This window comes from Xiphophorus maculatus, chromosome 9 (genome assembly GCF_002775205.1).
Source record: "Xiphophorus maculatus strain JP 163 A chromosome 9, X_maculatus-5.0-male, whole genome shotgun sequence".
Lineage (NCBI taxonomy): Eukaryota > Metazoa > Chordata > Actinopteri > Cyprinodontiformes > Poeciliidae > Xiphophorus > Xiphophorus maculatus.
In genome coordinates this window covers 20,709,914-20,729,391 of record NC_036451.1, presented here as the reverse complement: position 1 = coordinate 20,729,391, position 19,478 = coordinate 20,709,914, and the positions used below count along the sequence as shown (strand labels likewise).

General features: G+C 42.1%; 2 protein-coding genes across 3 annotated transcripts; one reads left to right on the top strand and one right to left on the bottom strand.

The window, feature by feature from the left end:
- The first annotated feature begins 108 nt into the window (after positions 1–108).
- On the top strand, positions 109–11,090 carry fsd1 (fibronectin type III and SPRY domain containing 1). 2 transcript variants are annotated; one of them, XM_005795576.2, is made up of 13 exons: positions 109–299; positions 925–1,020; positions 1,109–1,240; positions 2,106–2,207; positions 2,433–2,455; positions 2,803–2,924; positions 6,096–6,305; positions 6,384–6,482; positions 7,204–7,357; positions 7,438–7,520; positions 8,052–8,303; positions 8,830–8,918; positions 9,000–11,090. In XM_005795576.2, the coding sequence occupies exons 1-13, from the start codon at positions 285–287 to the stop codon at positions 9,108–9,110; spliced, it is 1,488 nt and encodes a 495-aa protein (XP_005795633.1). In that variant the 5' UTR covers positions 109–284; the 3' UTR covers positions 9,111–11,090. The 2 variants fall into 2 exon arrangements, with proteins under 2 accessions (XP_005795633.1, XP_005795634.1); XM_005795577.2 differs by having other exon boundaries at positions 110–299; positions 7,204–7,351.
- Positions 9,180–18,563, bottom strand: LOC102226880 (signal-transducing adaptor protein 1-like). Its single transcript, XM_005795694.2, has 13 exons — positions 18,341–18,563; positions 16,844–16,915; positions 16,645–16,764; positions 16,475–16,531; positions 16,228–16,367; positions 16,007–16,138; positions 15,790–15,859; positions 14,681–14,783; positions 14,494–14,568; positions 13,305–13,367; positions 13,133–13,183; positions 12,896–13,036; positions 9,180–11,859 (listed from the first exon to the last, which is right to left on the bottom strand). The coding sequence occupies exons 1-13, from the start codon at positions 18,425–18,427 to the stop codon at positions 11,795–11,797; spliced, it is 1,176 nt and encodes a 391-aa protein (XP_005795751.1). The 5' UTR covers positions 18,428–18,563; the 3' UTR covers positions 9,180–11,794.
- Between the last annotated feature and the right edge of the window lie 915 nt (positions 18,564–19,478).

Genomic DNA, 19,478 nt, shown 5'->3' with positions numbered 1-19,478 from the left:
TAATGCTTAAAATTCACTGCAGATGAATCTGCCCAGGTATTTTCCATAATCCCTTTCTCAGGTCACAACTCAGGAACTTCACTACCCACAATCCTGTTCCGGCGCATGCGCTCTAAGCACTACGGCCCAAAGGCGTTGGTGATCGGTGTCCGTCCGAAGATGCGTTACACTCCGGCAGCATCAGTACCAGTTCCGCCTTGCTAAAGCACCACAAACCGGGGGACGGAGGCGGAATACGGTCGGTGTTTGCGGCTGTAGCGGCGCCGGTGCATCTGGACTGGAGGATGGGAGACCAGAAGGTGGGCTGTGGCCGGAGAAACAGGTGTCTCTGATGGGGGGGAAAGGACCGTCTTCAGGGCGTAGTGTACAAAGGAAGCAGGCGGAGGGGCTGCGAAATTAGCCAGTCGTGTGAATGTGGGACTGAACTGGGAGTTCCCAGTAGTTTAATTGGTTGAAATGTTAGCTGTCGTGGTTTATCGACGGATTATTACTGTAACAGTCCCGGACGGGACGGAGGGGACGGGCGGGGGGGCCTTGTCGCAGCTCTTCTCACGACAACAAACATTTGCCAGTGTTTATTAATGAATGGGCTCTTTCTCTGCGGGTGGACAGCAGGGGAGGGCTGACCTATCCGAGGTCTGATCTGGGTAACACTGTGAGTCCACTCCCATCTGTGAATCATTGTGTGGGTGCATTATTATCAAATTATAGATGCGCATCCTGCCGCTCCTGAAGTGTCCTCCCTCTATGAACCCTTCTGAAGTGGATGCAAAGAGGAGCTCAGAGCCCAAACCCTTGTGTGTCCAGTTCAGCTTAGCTCTTATTAGTGCAGCATCAACTGCTGTAGGAAAGCGATTGGGTAAAGGAGAAACCCACAGCTCTCCATAGCATACATAACACCAGCTTTCATTGTGCTTTCCTTAGGAGTCTCTGCGCAAGATCACTCACACGCTGGCCGTGAAGAATGAGGAGATCTCCAACTTCATCTGCACTCTCAAACAGAGCCTGGAGAACTTGGAGGTACAGGCTCTTCTGGAGGGACCGTGTCCTGACGCCACGTTCCCCTGATTTCAAATAAAATTCCTTTTGTTGGTTGCTGTGACACCAGGCGAACTCCAACCGGGTGCAGGATGATCTGCAGTCTGAGTTCGGCTCCCTGCACGCTGCTCTGGATGAGATGAAGGAGAACATGCTGACGCGGATCAAGCAGGAAAGAGCCAGCCGCACGTATGAGCTGCAGGTAACCGCTGCGCGTATTGCAGTAATATTTCAGAAGCACCACTGCCAGTTGAAAATTGTCGCTTTTTTTGTTGTTGTTATTTATCAACTTGGAACTTTTATTTTGGATTTTTTTGAGCGGGTCCAACAGAAAGTAAAACCTAATCTTGTTTTGTTTCCTCCTTTTTTGGGAAAAATGTGGCATGTGTTTCTATTTAGCTCCTCCTGAGCCACTAGAGCCACATTTTGCTTCAGTTACAGCAGCAAATGTTTTTGAGGTGTGTGTTTTTGCCTTGCAAAGCTTTTTCGCATGTAAAATGAAATCTTTATCCATTCTGCTGTGCAACTCTTGACTTTGACTAGGCCTTTCTAACACATGGACACGCATTCAGAGCTGCCTCTTCACATGCTGGTTGTGTCCAACTAATACTTTTACACCCTATGCTCCTTTTTTTGTTGTGAATTTGTTGTTGTAAATTGACTGAAAAACGAAGAGAAAAGACTCAGACAACACATGACGGTCATAATGCATCAGCGTAGTTTTCAAAATGCCCGCTGCTTTGCTTCTGCCCATTTACACGTAAAATTGTACCGTTAATTACGCTGCAGATGAGCATCTGCTGACATTAACGGTGGCAGTTCTTGTTTTAGTGGCATTAATCAAACGTTTTACAGCTTCAATTCACACCTAACTGCTGATGCTAAAAAAAAAAAAAGAAGTTTCATATTAAATGGATATTCGTTCAGGATTCTGCAGCCCCGGGACCCGGCTGTGACTCTCAAATGATGCAGGGAGCACAGCAGCCTCATTATTCTGAAAACAATCGTGAGAATCTAACAGATGTACTCCTCTGTGTTTTTCTTTCTTTCTCTCTTTGCCCCCTCAGAATCAGCTGAGCTCCTGCTCCAAAGCCCTGGAGAGCTCGGAGGAGCTGCTGGAGCTGGCCAATCAGACGCTGTGCTCCTCGGAGACGGACGGCTTCACCCAGGTGACCGACCCCGCCGGCGGCTGCTGCTGCCGCAACGCTGCTTACCTCCTACTCGCTGTTCTTCTGAACATTTTCATGCTGAATACCAGCATCCAAAAAACAAACGAATCGACACGTGCAGCAAGTTGATCTCAGCCACTCAGCAACTTTTCATGTTAAGCAAAAACCGTTCCGTATCTCTTCTCTCCTTGTTTCTTCCCCCCTCTCTGTGCTTCTCGTCCCCAGGCGGCCAAAGACATTAAGGATAGGTACGGTACTCAGATATCTATTGCTTCCCTTTTTTTTTTTTGTTTCTGGTCATACTCTCCTGCGAGCAGTGAGCCATCTCATAATGTAGCATTGCATGCATTCAGACCTGTAGCCACCACACCCATGTGTTAGACAATAAGCACGCTCTTGTCTGGTCTCTTTGAGTCTGTACCATCTAGTGTCAGCCCCTCCCTGGATGAACCCTGATCCCTCTGTAGCTCTGCTCAGTTTATTAGATAGAATCGTCTTTATTCAATCGAATAATAGCAGGCGCTTGTTTCCACTCCATGTTTTGTGTGTTTGTTTTTGTTGTTTTGTTTTTTTTTGTTCGTCTTCGTTTCTGCAGCGTGACGATGGCCCCGGCTTTCCGTCTCTCCCTGAAGGCGAAAGCCAGCGACAACATGAGTCACCTGATGGTGGACTTCAGCCAGGAGAGGGAGATGCTGCAGGGGCTCAAGTTTCTCCCAGGTTTGCTCCACTGTTTCTCAAAGAGAGAGCCACTGACTGAAACAAAATGCAGACGCATCTCAGTGAAGTGGAACGGAAGATGAAAGTCGTAAAACTGAAATCAGGGTTTCCATAAAGGTTGTCAGTAGAACGAAGGATGAAGGGCGGCTGCTCTGACTTTGGACTGATTGGAAACCAAAGCAGTTGGGCATCTATGGCGCTCCACTCTTCATCCAGACCCATTTGACTTTGATTTCCAAATAACATCCTAAATTTTAAATCTGAAAATTGAACTTTGGACCAGTGAGCAACAGTTGAGTCCTTTCTGTCATCGCCCAGCTAAGACGCTTCTGATGCCGTCTCTGGTTCGGGAGTCACTAAACACCAGCACGCTGTAACGTACGGCTCTGGAAAAAATTACAAGACCACTTTAAATGATTGGTTCTCTGATTTTACTCTTTATAGGTTTATGTTTGAGTAAAATGAACATTGTCCTTTTAGTCTATGAACTACTGACATTCTGAGCAAAAACTTAGTATTTATTTGCAGGAAATGAGAAATGGTCAAAATAGCAAAAAGGATGCGGCGCTTTCAGACCTCAAATAATGCAAAGAAAACAAGTTGATATTCATTTAGAAACAACAATAGTAAGGTTTTAACTCAGGAATATTTAGTAGAATAACCAGGAGGTTTTCAATAGGGTTGAGTGCAGTTTCTCTTCATTTTTTTCCAGAGCTGTATGTCCTGTATGTGGTTCTCACTGTCTTTTCATACCACAGGTTTTCCTTTCTCTTAACTTTCCTTTTATTTTTCGTGAGTAAAGCACTCTGAGAACTTCCAACCTGTTTAGCGATGACCTTCTGCAGCTTACTTTAATTAATGGAGGACAATCTAGTTTCTTTTGGTTGAATTACTGAAATTATTTTTTTTTGTGATTCTAATTGACTGAGATGCACCTGTAGATGTTCACATGGCCACCGGTGTCTAATTTAACCTCATAAAGTTCCGATTTTTCTCTACATTTCTTCAGTACCTGTGTTTACGTTTGCAACACTTCATGAAGGAATTTTCCTCTGGCCATTTATCATATTTTATAAATAAAACATACATCCTGTCTCTAAGTAGTTAGCTACTAACTAATGTGTTGATTCATACTTCCATGTGTATTTTCAGCATAGAGGCTTAGTGTGATATCTTTTTTTATATTTGTCTTTCCTGTGAAGAAAGATATCTCTCAAATATTTCAGTCAGAAAACCATTTACGGCATCTCTATGTCGGTGGAGAGCATCGTGGCTCCGACCTCTGTACAATCTGCCGTGATCGCACAGAGACAAGAGAGACAATGTGTCCTTGATTCAGGAATCCCAGAGTTGTGAATGTTCTCGAGCTAGTTTAGTTTGATTGCGAGGAAATCGTGACAGAGGATCTCTCTTGAAATCTGTAGAGGACGTTTTTGTCCTGGGATTCCTCAGGGAGCTTTGAAGTGAGAAATCGGACGGAGAGCAGAAGCTGCTGATCTGGACTCACTTAAAGTTCTCATGTATTTCTACAAACTCTTTAATAACACTGTTCCCACATCAGAGGCAGCTGCTGATGTGTTTATGAAGATAACTTCACAGATCTGTAGCTATTCTTTGCAACCAATTAAGATGTTTTGAAAAATGTAATGATTTAAATGCCCATGAATTTACTTAAACATTAAGAAGCTTCAAACTGGAGTTAAATAATGAATCAGTTCATCAGTTTTTCACGGTTTACATAACTTCTTTTGAACTTACTAGTGGTTATGATGCTGCAGGATTTGCTTTTCCAGCTGCATTTTCTGAAGAAAAACCTCATGATGCAGCTCTAGCAATGTCAACTCGGTTAGCAGAGCTATAGCCAAGTTACAAACCAAGAATGTTTTTACCAGGAACAATTTAGCTTTATATTTATTTTTTCTTCTAAGCTATGATTTGGCTTGCAGTTTTTAGTAAACACACGTCTTTCTCCTGCTGACGATGTCATGTAAAGCAGTTGCAGGTTAGTGGCACTATTCCTACCTTTTTGTTTTGTAACGTTGATAATTTAGCTCGTAACATAATTCAGTACAGTTCTAATTAATTTTGTGCAGGCAAAACTCACAGACGTTTGTCTGATATTTTTTTGAGTTATTAGTTCTTTAGCTGTTCTCACGCTGCAGCTGCTTTTATCTGTGGTGTTCAGATCACGTGACACAGACCGCAGCCTTTTAATGGTGAAAGTGTCTCTGTATTAAAGTAGCAAAAAAATCCAGATATTTATTTTCGTAACTAAAAGCCAGAACTAACTTTCAGGCTTATTGAAAGTACAAAAAAGTTATTTCATCACTTCTTTTGTAGGCAGTTATCGCCCATATTCATACAGAACACCAAATGCATGAGGTTTCACCTGTGCAGCAAAAATATTCAAACTATTTTGACTTCAGTTTACCTCGTTTCTGTCGTCTTATTAAAGTACTGTCTTTAAATGTCCAAATTATTGTACTCAGCCTTAATTGAGTGATACTAACATCCTTCAGAAACTTGTAGGGTTACAAAAGGCTGCACAGCAAGCAATTTGCAAAAGTAAAATTAGATCTTTTGACGACACAAAGGTGAGGAAAAAGTGCACACAGCGAGGGCCTTTGTCTGCAGCACAGCCTGAAAACGGAGCTTGGAGCCAAACAAAGGCTTTGTGTCAAACATGTGGACTTCCTGCGATGTGCTCCACTTAGCCGGCAAGTATGACAATGAGTCAAATGACGACTCATAGTGTGAAAGGGGTCGCACTCTGAAGGGAAACCACAAAGATCTGTCATTTCACACCTGTGTAAGGAACCTTGGTTTTGAAAACTTAACAGGGATTTCATAGTCAGTTCGGGCCCACCGGTAGCTGCTGTTCGCTGCTGGTTTTACTGTTTCATGATGTACAGCTGTTAACTGGTCAGCTGTCAGGAAATGGGTTTTGTAGAGGGCAAGCTTCTTGCCCTTGGTGGAAAGTGTGCATGGTTTACCGCAGTCAGCCTGAATGGTGGAAGCCTGCCCCCTGGTGGGAGAACGTGATGCCTGAAGCTGTCCTGTGATTTCAAAGTACAATAAGAGACGAGCTCCTTTTGACCTTTCCAGAACCTGTTTCTGTTCTGAAATGAGTCTGAGGGGAATTGTCACCCGCCTTCGCCCTCCTCGTTTCAGTTCCCGCCACTCCAGAGATCCAGGTGTCAGAGTGCCAAGTGTGTGACAACACCGCCACTATCGTCTGGACCCTACCGGAACCCGACAACAAGATCGAGCACTACATCCTGGAGCACCGCCGAACGAACCACGAGGGCCCGCCGCGCATCAGAGAGGACTACCCCTGGATGGTGGTGGAGGGGATCCGGGAGATGGAGCACACGCTCACAGGTAGCAGGAGGCCTGCGGCCAGAGATCCGCGGTGAAACTCTGACCAAAGTTACTCAGGGCTCCTGTTTTTATTCTCAGGCCTGCGCTTCGACACCCGCTACATGACGTTCAGAGTGAGGGCGTGCAACAAGGCCGTGGCCGGGGAGTTCTCCGAGCCAGTCACAATAGAAACCCACGGTGGGATAACCAGCAGGGCCGCAAACTAACTATTAGTTTAGCAATCGATTATTCTGACGATTAATGGGATCACAAACCTGACACATTCTGCAGATTTTTTTTTCCATTTCACCACTTAAGCCTTTTTATTCAACATTGTAAATTAATTGAAATATGTGAATGACTCAGTTTCTATTTGAATTTTTTCTTTTTTTAATTGCTGTTTTCATGCCTAGGATGCAATAACAGGATTCCTTTAGTGAACGCTTGACCATTTATAGCAAAGGATGCATCTGCAGCTAAAAAAAACACTTTTAAAATTGAAACTCAGCCATTTCTGTTTGGCTAAACATCAATACCTGATCATCTGATCTGTTGATTATTTTTTTTCTGTTAGAATTAATAATTGGATAGCAAGAGATGGTTTAATGACATGGTATTTGTAGGGGTCAGTGGATTTATTTATTTATTTTTGCAAACGTTTAATCGTGTGAAGCTAAAACTTTGGGTGGAACACATTTACAAAGTTCTGTTTTTGTCTTAAGTGTAAAATGTATATATTTTTTGTTTACTTTCAGGGAATGTCTGTATACTCCAGTTAACGATTAATCGATTACTCAATTAGTAGACGGATTATTAAAGTAATCGTTTCATCCCTGATGACCTTAGAAAGGCTTAGAAAGTTCTTCTGTTTGAGCTGCAAATCCCCATCCAATCAAAACCTTATTGTTGGTCTACGCAGCATTCACCTTCAAACTGGACTCCAGCTCGGCCCACCAGAACCTGAAGGTGGACGACCTGAGCGTGGACTGGGACAGCAGCGGAGGAAAGGTGCAGGAAATCCGCAAAGAGAAGAACAGGACCAACTCCCCTCTGCACTCCCCCGCCAGGTTTGTGTAAGACTCCGCCGCTGCACGCGAGGAACGTTTCGGTGTTTCCTTTGAGGGTCTCCAGCATCCGTCTCTCGTGTGAGCAGGTCGGCGCTGATGTCTCCCAAGAGAGCGCCGACAGCGCGGCCGGGCAGAGACAGGTTCACGGCGGAGTCCTACACAGTGCTGGGTGAGAGCAGCACACAGCTGACCAACTGTCAGACAAAAGGCAGGAATGTTTTAGCATGTCTACATTCAGACCGATAGGCATGCAAAGCGCTTCACATGATAAAAACGTAGCACAATGAAGAAGTAAAGATGAAACGGTACCGTGCAGTGGCAAAAAGAGAAGTCGTAAACTGGGACCTTAAACATGTAAATGTGAGCTGGTGAGACAATGAAGTTCCTTGAATGAATCCTTAAAAAAGTTGACATCCAGAAGAGAATTAATCCATGTTCTATTTGTAATTGATTACAAAATCAAACAAAATTTTGTGTCAGTCAATTTTAGAGCAAAAATGAATCTATATGGATTTTGCTTGATTTTGTTAATTTGGCTGGGGAGGGCAGGTAGATCTCAGGTGACCCCTGGAAACCTTTTTTCTTTCTTTCTTTCTTTTTTAATCTTTAAAACGATAGCAACACAAACAAGATTTTTTTCTCGTTCAAGATTTCTGCAGCTCTAGAAAGGCGTTGATCGTACATTGTTGTCTCCCGACAGCCGACACCATGATCGACGCTGGCCAGCAGTACTGGGAGGTGAAGCTGGACAGGGAGAGCAAGGCGTTCGCCGTAGGCATCGCTCTGCGGAGCCTGGGCAGGTTCGACCAGCTGGGGAAGAGCAGCGCTTCCTGGTGCATCCACCTGAACAACTGGCTGCAGCAGAGCCTCACCGCCAAGCACAACAACAAGGCGCGCACCCTCGACTGCCCCATCCCGAACACTATAGGAGTCTACGTCAACTACGACGAAGGTGAGACCGCGGCAAGGAGTTCAGCGGGGCGGGCGGGGGCTGATTTTGGGGGAGGACACAGTAAGAAGGCCTTTAATTTATTACATATGTAACCTTTCAAAAGAAATAACCATACTTATTAAAAGAAAATAAACAATAAATCAAAACCAATCTACACAAGCAAGAGTAGCAATAGCTCAACCAGCGTGAGCTTCTCAAAGGTCATGCTGCTTTTAAAGGCAGCTTTGAGAAACGCGTCATGTTACAGTTTGTTAGCAACTGGCTAAATCGTTGCAATGGCTGAAAACAGTGTAGAAACAGAGGACGCAGATACTGGAAGTACAGGAGACCATATTATATCAATTGAGGTAGAAAAAATAGAAAGTTGGCCACTCCGAGGATAGAAAAAGAAAAGTAGAATAAAAAGCTTCTAATCCAGACTGGGCATGGCTGACACTGTTGGCGGGCCGTGCAGCCAGGGCTGGTGAACAGAAGGATTTCTCCACCAAGTGTGATTTTTTTTTTGTTGCTGGTTTTTGTCCTGCAGGTGTTCTGTCGTTTTACAACGCTAAAACCAAGCAGCTGATGCACACTTTTAGAACAAAGTTCCAGCAGCCCGTCATCCCAGCTTTCATGGTGAGAAAACTTTCTCTCAAAGCGTCTGTTGCTAGAGTAACGGATCTGAAAACGGTTCTTGGATGTGCTTCCCCCCTGCAGGTGTGGAACGGGAGTTTCTCTGTGGTGACAGGCCTGCAGGTTCCCAGTGCGGTCCAGAGCGGCCAGAGGAAGAACAGCGGCACCAGCAGCTCCAACGCCAGCCTCACCTAGACGGCCGCCCTGAGCTCCACCCGGCTTCAGTCACCGCTGCAGGTCGAATCCTCTGCACCGACTGCAGGCGGAGATGCACTCAGCAGAACAGTTACACCACTTAATCTCGGCCGTTTCTGCCTCGCATGGAGGCGGAAATTAGATTTTTTTTTTTTTTTTTTTGAGGGGAGCAAACGGGCGATCTGAGTGACAGAATCTGCCGGCTGGTCGCTCTCCTTTGAGACTCATTAGGCCCAAGTATGAGTAGTTAATGTCTCGCTGCACATTCATCCAGCTGCTAGGGCGGCGATTTTTAGCGCTGGCCGCTGCTTCCTCAGCTTCACCTGAACGGTCAGCTGTGCCGTCGGCTGCAGCTTCATGAGTCATGCTCCGTCCCCGTGCCTTCCTTCTCAGGCCAAACCAAACACGTGCAGCCCCCCTCTATGTTCCTGCTTGTTCTGTTTTAAAGTCCTGCTCTGCGCCAGCTTCAGTATGAGGAAGTTATAGCTTTGTTGACTCATCAGTAAACCAGTCCAACATAAACAATGTCCAGCACTTAAGCAGCTCAGCACTGAACTGGATTATTTAACTGTATTGTGATGAGATATTTGACTTCTTGCCTACTCAACGGTATTTACAGTTACAAATGATAGTCATATGTTATTCAATGTAGGTCTTGAGCTTCCTGTTAAAACTTTCCGACGCTAGCATTAAAGCCATGACACGTCCGTCCATCTGATGTCTCTGCTTTGTTTGCAGTAGAGAGACCGTCCTATGTGTGGCTCAGCAGTATTCAATAGTCTGTAACTCCTCTCTTATTGGCACTCATGGGAAATCTGTGTGAAAAGCCTTTAAAATAATTCTCCTCTCAATGGATTGTAATAAACTGACACTGAAAAGCTGTTGCTACAATATAAACCTTCATTCTCAATAGGACAAAACTTCTTCAACATTTCCCAATGTTGGAGCACATAGAGGGAGATTGTTTTGTAGGTCAGGGGTCTGAAACTCAATTATTTGGGTTCCTACAACTTCTGGGTTGTGCTTTGGCTTCAACTCGGTTTAATTCAGGCTTTTGATGCAAACATATCCCCTACAGAGGGGCACAGAGTTTGAAAGATCAACCAAAGTCCCAATGAGAGTCAACTTCTCTGGCTGCGGCCGACAGATTTTTCTTGAAAATATCTTGATGTTTCAAAGACTTCATGATGCAATCAATACAAGAGAAAGAGGCCTAAACAAAGCCATAAGATGCTGTTCCAGTTTTGGTTTCTGGAAAGCCTCAATCTTATTCTCATTTGACCAAAAGCACCCAGAAAACGTTAACCTCACATGTTTGTGATGGTTTTCGGGCAAGACTCACCTGGTAGGTATGTAGATAGCTTCTTACAGTGGAAACTTGGTGACTACAAGTTACAGTACCAGTTGCTTTAAAATGATCAATCGCTGCGACCGTAGATACAGGCACGGATTACCTGGATTAGCTGCTTACATCCGGTTTACCTAAGTGACGTGTTGAAGAGTGGCAAAGAGAAATGGAATAATCCTGTCAATTAAAATATCTAAAAATTGTGAAATGCTTCGATTCCTGAAATCCTGAAAAATTAGGATTAGATTAATTCAACTTTCGTTTTGAATGTACTAAAAAGGAAAGTTTTGACTTTTCAATGTAAAAATAAGCTCCTAAAATAAGAGAGTGACTTCATTTGAAGGCTTTTCACGCAGAGGTAACCAATCAAAACGTGATTCAGAACCACGGGACGGACACGTCTTCAACTCTATACTGCGACATCCATGTTGTGCGTTTCGAATGGTTGGTGTTCTAGTTCATCTCTTCCTGAGTAAATGTAGCCTGCTTTGCTTTACAGCACGACTCATCCAGCTGAGAGGCAATTACACTTTATTTCACATGCTGGCAACATGTCACAATTTATTGTAAATAGTTTCATTTTTCCACTATAGTGTATCAGTAATTGAGGTAATAAATGAGTGAGAACGCTTTGTCTTTGGACATTTTTATTTTTTCAGACAACAGAAAAGTTGAAGCTGTAACAAAAAATAATGTAAATGTGAAAATGGATTACAAACTATACAAGTGATTAATCCACTATATATAAATTATACATGTTGCATGGCACATACTAGAAGTTTGTCATATCAAAGCTGATGAGACAAAGAGTTTTGCTCTTCACATTCACAGAGAAAAACACTAAAATAAGTGAATCCCATCCCTTATTTCTGTCACATTTTCTGTTTTGCACACAGATTTTGTATTAAGTATTAATACAATACTGTGTGCATATTGTACCCACACAGTGTTTTCCTACTTGTACTGGGTAAAAGTATGTAAAATAAATTGATTATCATTTTATTCCAAGAGTAAGAGGGAAAGAAACACTTAACGGAAAGTCTGAGGCGGCTTAGTCAATAGCTAAAGTGCAAAATGAACAAGAGAAACGAGTAGATAATTTGTCCAGCCATCTTCACAGTCGATTGATTTGCTAATAAATGTCCAGAGGAGGCAAATCAATCCGGTGTTGATCTGCAGAGAGGCTTTACTGCAGACAGCTAACCAAGGAAGAGGAAGAGGAAGAGGAGTGGGACTCCTGTTTGATATCGTGCAGGAACAGATCTGCATGTGCCTCCATTCAGCTCTGCTTGTTGCTCCAATGTGTTTCTGTCCACAAGGATGATTGTAGAAGAAGTTAAACACGCAACTTGGACTTCTGCCCCAGCCTCAGTTTCAGCTCCGACAAAGCTGCGGGAAGAACTGAAAATAAAAAAACAGATATTTAGTTCTGTGCAGATTAATTTGCAGTAAAAATTAGGCAAATGCTGTATAAAAATTAGGTTTTTTCCCCTCAATGACGATGAACCAGATTAAACACTTCCTCCTTCAGATCAGTGAGGATTATTACAATTATTTCTACTTGCTTAAATGACAGAACTATGCAACATAATCCTTAGATTTTTTTTCTAACTTTTCATATTTTTGTCATAACTTTTTTAAATTCATAAATTTACTTAAACTTGGATCGATGACAAATGGTGAAACGCAACATGATTATGTTTTTGTTGGTTTGTTTTTTGGCTTCCGGTACATTAATTCCCATTTTAGAATGTCATTATCCACACTGAAACATGCCTTATGTCCTAATGAAATGTAAGTTTGAAATATTTCCTTATGATGACCAGGGTCACATTTGGAGAAGATAGTAGCACTATGTGGGTATTTGGCTGCATTTCACTAAATAGAAATAGGAAAAAAGAAACATCTCAAGCCAGGAAGTTAAAGCTTCCTTTGCATCTTCCAAACAGACAACCCTAAGCAAACCCTCAAATTAGTTGCAGCTCATTGAAGGGCAACAAAGTAAGTGATTGGGAGTGGCCGTCACAAAACTTTGGCTTCTGTCCCACAGAAAATTAGCAGCCAGAATTAAAAGAAAAACTGTTTGGCAGCAAAGCGACCCATGCCTCCTGGTTCAGCTACAATGCTGGTGTAGCTGAAGTGGTCCAAAACCCTAAAAAAACATAGCAGTGGGTACTCAAAACTTTTGATTCAACTCATATAGTTGAATTAATTTAAATTGTGACTTTGAAGAAAAGAAAAAGATTCTTGCTCATTATTCTGGCATTTAGCAGACAGAAGTAATTTTGGTCATCCTAAATGTCCGCAGTTTAATTTGATTTAATGTCGGTGGGGAACAAAGGCTTTGTGTTTTTGTGCAGCACTTGTAACTACGTAGGTCTGTCACAATAATCGGTAAATCAACTTGCTTGTAACTTGGCGCATAATAAGGACTTACTCTGCTTCTCCATTTCTGGATTTGAGACTGTCGTGGGCTTCTCAGGAGCATTTGTAGGGAAAGCGGGTTTGGCAGCCGGTTGAGTTGGGGCAAATGTTCGTGGAGCTGGACATGGAGGTAGTTTCCTCGGTTCCGGTACCGCTGGTTACGTAACGCAGGAAAGAGAGAGCTGTGAGTTCAGGCGGATAAAGGAAACTATTTTCTGCTGATTGGAAACAGTCAGACGGAAGAACTTACGTCGAGTTTCACCAGAGGAGCAGCCATCCGTCACAGACGCTTTCTCCTCCTCTGTTGGAACACAGGTCGTTAGTCAGCGACAAAAATGAAGACCCACCAGTTTATTTTCAGAGAACAAGCGGGCCGGGTGCCAGGAATGATGGATGGAATGACTGAGGGCAGGTCTACTTACTCTTATCAGTAGCAGGAGGATTTTCGACTGGTTCTGGTTCATCATTCCTCACTTTTCCAGTAACTAGAGAGAAAACATGCAATTCAGATTAAGAATGAAAATAGAGATACACAGACGAACTCTTAACAGGGTGTGTTTAGTAATCCAGAATCATTTTATGATTGATTTTGGAAAAACTTGGTCAAAAATCATGACTAAGAACATGACAAGAAAAAATGAAAATAATTAACCAGTTTTTACTGTGTACAGCTAAAAAACCTTTATTTCCCCCAAATTTCGAAAATGTAAGAAAAAACTGCCTTGCCAATGTACATTTTGCCACGTAGCAACCAAACTGAGCAAATCCAAGAGTCTGTAGCAAGACTGTTTTTTTTATATCTGTGAACATTCAACTATCATCCTTTTATTTATATGTTGTTTTTTTTGCAGGGAAGCTAATTTATGGCAAGATTCATAGCTAAATACAGTTGAAGTCTTCTAGAGACTTCAGTTCTGAGCCGCACAACAATCCAAAGCGCACAGCCTGAGCTGAACTCAAAATATTCTGTCAGAATAGCCTAGTTAAAGTCCAAAATTAAAAAATGACGTTTACAGTTATGCATTAGCCTGCATTAGTCCATCAAATAAAATCCCAGTAAGGCACACTGACATTTATGGTTGTAACATTAGCGAATGGCTACTTTCAGATGGAAGCGGCTCTGTTTACATTCTTTCTCTCAGAAACAAATTCTTCTTTTTTCTTAGAGCTCACATGTTTATTGTTGGTGTTTGTCCCTTTCTTTTGTGATGACATTTGCCTTTTAGTTTCAAAGTCCAGAACAAAAGTCGCTGAAAGGTGAAGGACGCAGGCCCTGAACGCTTCATTGGACGTTGAATAGGTGAGCGTGAGGTGGACAGAACCTCAGCGCCGTCATGGAACAACCTCACTGATAACGAGCCTGACGCAGGGCTGCTTCCGGTAACGCGTGTGTTAATCCACGTGACTGTCGAGATGAATTTATTTTTCCAAATCAACAACTTTTATCGCGATAACTTCTGTTTCTCCTGTCTGCGAAGGCTTATTCCCAAGTGATTCTTCCTGAAACTGCTGTAGCCGATTGGAATCACAAGAACGAGACTGAAACATAAGAGGAATTTCTCTTTTTGCTGATTCTCAAGGATGGAAAAACAATGCATTGAAGGACAGTACCTCGGATGGGATGCTCTGGTGGCAGCAAAGCCCGCTGGGTCCTCTCACCGTTTTCATTATCAGATGCAATAAAAGCTGCGAGAGGAAGGATGTTCACAATTTGATTACGAATACTTAGTTAAATAAAAACAAATAGCAAGTTTGTGTGTGTTTGGGGGGAAAAGAATAGAAAATCAGTTTGACATACAGATGTTCTTGTCGTAATGAGCCTCGATGTTGAGGGGAATCAAAGATCCATCGGTTTTTTCCACCATGTAGGCGACCACGTCATGCAGCGAGTCAAAGTGGACCTGCACAAAGAGCAACGTCCTTAACCGCCGTAAAGCAATTCAATCCAATAAGGAAACAAAAGCGCGGAGTCTGCAGCGCGGGTCATGTGCGCGCAAACTTTGGAAAGCTGAGTTTAAAGTCTCTCGTTTCATAACTTGTTCTAGTTAAAGCGAAACGTCATTCATCCACGTCTTTAATTTACACAACATTTTGGCAGCCACCTCAACCTTTACTGGCAGTCGCCTCCGGCTTGATCAGGATTTTCATAAACCAACTCATTCATTCACTATTATGACAACGTCATAAAAAGCTTCAGCTATCCAGTACATCAGGTTTGACTAAGGTTTTATTATCGCCGGGCTCCGTGTAAACAAATGCCATTAGAGTTCCTTGGAAATGGAGTCACACTCCTTGAACATTCTTTTTACAAGTGAGAACTCCGTTGTATTTGATTTGGGATTTCATCTGTTTTTACAAATAAAAACCTGAAAAGCAAGGAGTGCATTTGTATTGTGCCCCCAGCTGTAAGGCTCTCGGGGCCAAAGTCTCAAAAGTCTTGCAGTTTTGCACATCTGAAGGCTGCTATTTTTGCAACTCGTTAATAAAAAATAGTTTTAAGAAAGAACTTAACTGGATTTAGGTCTGAACTTTGACTGAGCCAAATAGACATATGTTCAGATATATACAGATATATGTTCTGATCTAAACCATCTCCCTCCCTTTATCCATTTTAGGAATAAAAGGTTTAAATCCAAATGCACAACACAGTTATGTAGCTTATATCTGTAAATCTACAACAACAAAAACAAAAACCAATGTATAACTTTTCTTCCACTGCATTACTTTGTAATCTGAAAAAAAAAACCCCCACAATAATTATTTTGACTGCAACCTTAAAAGATCCTTTTTTTCCCCAAGATGCTGCATTGTTTGTGTTCAGACGCTTGTCTGACTGCATAATTAAAGGGAAACTATATTTGAACCATTATTTCTATGTGGTGAAAATTTAATACGATCGATACTCACAGGTTTGTCCACAGCAATGTAGAAGCCTCCCTCTGGTTTTGGAAGTACGCGATAGTGACGGAACATCGGTCTGAAAGAGAGACCGATGAACTGAATAATAATAATAAAAAACAACAAACAACACGGTCGACTGCACGCCGCAGCTGAAAATTTATGTCCCAGGGGAAATCTGGTTGTGGCTGTTGTCACAATAACGGCTTTAAACGTGTGTGTTTACCCCTCAAGATCCTGTCTGGTGGTTATGGCGAAGGAGCCCTTCTGCTTCCCAGGTCTTAGCAGCAGGTTTCCTTTGCTGGCTTCTCTCTCCAGCAGCAGCTCGGCCTCCAGATAAGGCACCTCGTAGTAGCAACTGCATCGAAGCACAGAGAAACCCCACTCCCTCACTCATTTGTTCTTCTTCATCTCGTTTTAGAAGTGGTTTACTCCAGTGAGACTCACGCAGGCATTTCTAGTTTGACAGCAGCAGGAGGACTCTGGTTCGGTTCTGGATTTGTCAGCCTCTCCTTCTCCTTTTGGACCGTCTCTCTCAGGATGTGGACCTGACCCGGCAGCAGGTTCAGGGTGAGGGGTACCTCCATCTGCGGGGAGACACAATTTCATATTTGAACCAGGGGTGCGTGCGTGTGCGAGTGGGAGTGGGAGGAACACAATATGGTGAAATGTGAACAATGACAAGAGGACAGACCTTAGCCACAGAGTGGATATATCCCTTCCAAAGTTCCCGAGATTCTGCATTTGAGGCCTGCAGAAAAAAAAAGAAAAGAAGTTTACACTAATATCTAGATACATTTTTTTTAAAAATTAATTTGAACAAGCCAAATAACAGGAGGAGTGATTCTGCACGAATCCACTCACAGTAAATTTGATGTTTCCCTTCGTCATCTGAACGTTGAATCTGGCCGCGTCCAAGTTGGGATCTGGGCTGCTGTCGTCCGTCACCGAGACCAGTCCACACAGATCCAGCTTCTCTACGTACTGATGACACAAGCAAAGAGCAATGAGTAACAGACAAATCTGGGTTTTTTTATTGGAACATGTCTCCGAGGAAACTCACATCTTCGTCTCTTTTGTCATTGAAGAAAAAAAGTGTTTTCCCACACAAGCAGGTCCACAGCTTCCGAGATGTCTGCGCAAACACACAAGGAGACGAGCTCAATAAAAAAACAAACACGGCGTGAAACCAACAGCGAAAACATTTTGACTCTGAGCAGAAAGAGAAGGTGGAAAAAAGAGAAGAAGAAGGTAAACAACAACAAGGAAGTAAGTAGGGACACTGTGACCGGAGCAGATACTATCTAGACTGGTGTTTATGAGTCAACATCAGAAACAATGTGTCATATAAATAACAGTAATTAGGTAGAACTGGCTGGATCTAGTCCAAATCATGCAACCACGTCAACAGAACAGTGAGATTAAACCCAGAAATGTCAGGTCAAACTTTCCAAGGCATTTTTGGGAAGAGCAGATTATCATCCTCAACCAAACTGGCCTCAGGATTGGTTGAGTTTAGAGCTCGTGTCGCCTGTTTGACCCTTTAATCTCCGGTCAGTCTTTGGTTTGCTCCGATATTTGCAAAACACAGAGCAGTCAGACAAGCCATCTGACCAGTCGGACATCCAACTGTGCAGAAACGTCCAATCATTATATTCTGCTTTCCTCACAGATAATTAAACTTTCATATACTTGCGGTGTCATTTTGTAATATCAAACATTCATTTGTAATAATAATAATAACAAGAAAAGATGTATTCCAGCTACTGATGCACCGATCCGGTTTTTCCTGGACAAAACCGATTTCCAGTTGCAGATCCAAACCATCAATACATATTTCTTTTACTCATTCAATGTTTGTTTGTTTGTTTTTCTTCCATAAAATGGCTATAACACATAAAAGATCGTGTTGTCGGCTCTTCTGTAAAGTTTTTTTTTATCCAACAGAAAACTAAGCATTTTTGTAAGTCATGCATCCAAATAAATGTTGCTAAACTTCATCCAATTTTCAGTGCAGTAAAAAAAGCACAAAAGCTGCAACGTACATGCTATTGTCTGATGTATTTAAAGACAGAAGCCAGAGCAAGTTGTTGGTTTTGAATCATTTAACAAAAAGCATTTCACAGTTTGAAACGCTGATCACACTGGACGAACTGTCATTCGTTCAAAAAGAGTTTCAAGAGATAATAAATATGTGAAATTGAAATATTACTGTGGGACATTGCAGTGAGATTAATCCACATTTTCCTCATTTTGCACCATCTTAATTACCACACCAGTTCAGTGTCCTACACCCAAACACACACACACTGTCCTTTCCATGCACTGTGTCTAATTTTTATAACATAATCAACATCCAGTCAAAACAATTAATTGACTCTAGTCACAAGTCCATTCTTTTATCACCACAATTGGTTTGCAACTATGTCAGCAGTCACAACTCCAGCCTCTTAATGGGGATTATGCAGTTTTAAAACGATAATGTATCTTTGAAAAACTAATGAAACAAACAAACAAACAATCAAAAACAAAAACAGATAAACAGAATTGCAGGATCTACCTTATCTTTGAAGGACCTCTTCTCCATGTAACCCTCATAGTAAAGGTCTGGCAGCTGGTTCTTCATTCTCCCATTTCGTCTCGCCATCACTAAAGAGGTAGATTCTTGCAACAGCACAAATGAGTAATAATACTAATAAATGATCTCCCTGCTGATCAAATGAAACTTTGATCCAGAGCCCTTACACTAGAACTACACCTCGTGATTTACCTGCCCGCTCTGCTGCTCATTGCATATTAAAGCAGCAGCAGCTCGGTCTGTGAAAAAAGAACGATCAGCAGTTCGTTGCTGATTGGGCAATGTGCGAAAAGGGGCGGGGCGTTTCGAGCATACAGGTGAGACTGGTTCTGACGCAGGCTAGCGCGTGCTCACAGCTGGAAAGTACCTGTGCGTGCCAAACCCAGAAACCAGTAAGAAGCTCGAAGGAATTTTTGAAATTTAAAATAGCAGGGACAGGAAAAACAAGCTTTACAGTAAACTTAGAAGTTTAGAGGTTATTGTGTTTTAAAAAATGGCTTAAAAGAGCAACTGTCCACACAAAGGTGGACGAGAGTGATATAATTGTAAGCTGTTGTAAGTTCCCCAAAGTAATCATTTTAAAATATTGCAACAGTAATTTTTCTTAAATTTATGTTTTCTTTTTAAAATGGATTTTAAAAAGTCACTCGTTATACATCACCGGAAATACCGAGTCTTACGTGACTCAGTATTCCTGGATTAGAAATATGAAACGTCATGGAAACCTAGACGGTTGTTTTTTTTTTATTGTTTTGGTTAAGGTCCACTGTAAAAAAGCAACATCAAATTCAGCACTGAGGTGTTTTTTTTGTTTTTTTTTGAGAGAGATTTTGAAGTTCAGTTTCTCTAGAAGGTTGTTTTGATAAACTTATCATTTTAAAGAAAATGTATAAATGCTAGACATTAATTGATTAAATTTACATATTAAATTAAATAACTTTTTAAGACAAAATTAAAAGTTTGGGACTTAGACTGGACTCACGACTTCCATTTCTTGACTTTTGTTTTAATTTCAGGTGGAGGCGTCTTCATCATTTTTCTTAACGCTTATGAAGTTGTGAAATAATAATAATAATTAGGGCTGAGGTGGATCAAATATTTTTTATAAATCTGCTGCATT

Excerpts from the sequence above, each read along its gene's own strand:
- fsd1 (XM_005795576.2), top strand. Across the intron at positions 1,241-2,105 it reads GCCGCACGTATGAGCTGCAG|AATCAGCTGAGCTCCTGCTC; the intron begins GTAACCGCTGCG and ends TTGCCCCCTCAG. Across the intron at positions 8,304-8,829 it reads CTACGTCAACTACGACGAAG|GTGTTCTGTCGTTTTACAAC; the intron begins GTGAGACCGCGG and ends TTTGTCCTGCAG.
- LOC102226880 (XM_005795694.2), bottom strand. The coding sequence starts at position 18,427 with ATGGCGAGACGAAATGGGAGAATGAAGAACCAGCTGCCAGACCTTTAC. Across the intron at positions 16,139-16,227 it reads GTCAAACTAGAAATGCCTGC|TTGCTACTACGAGGTGCCTT; the intron begins GTGAGTCTCACT and ends GCTTCGATGCAG. Across the intron at positions 14,784-15,789 it reads ACATTGCTGTGGACAAACCT|GTCCACTTTGACTCGCTGCA; the intron begins GTGAGTATCGAT and ends CTCTTTGTGCAG.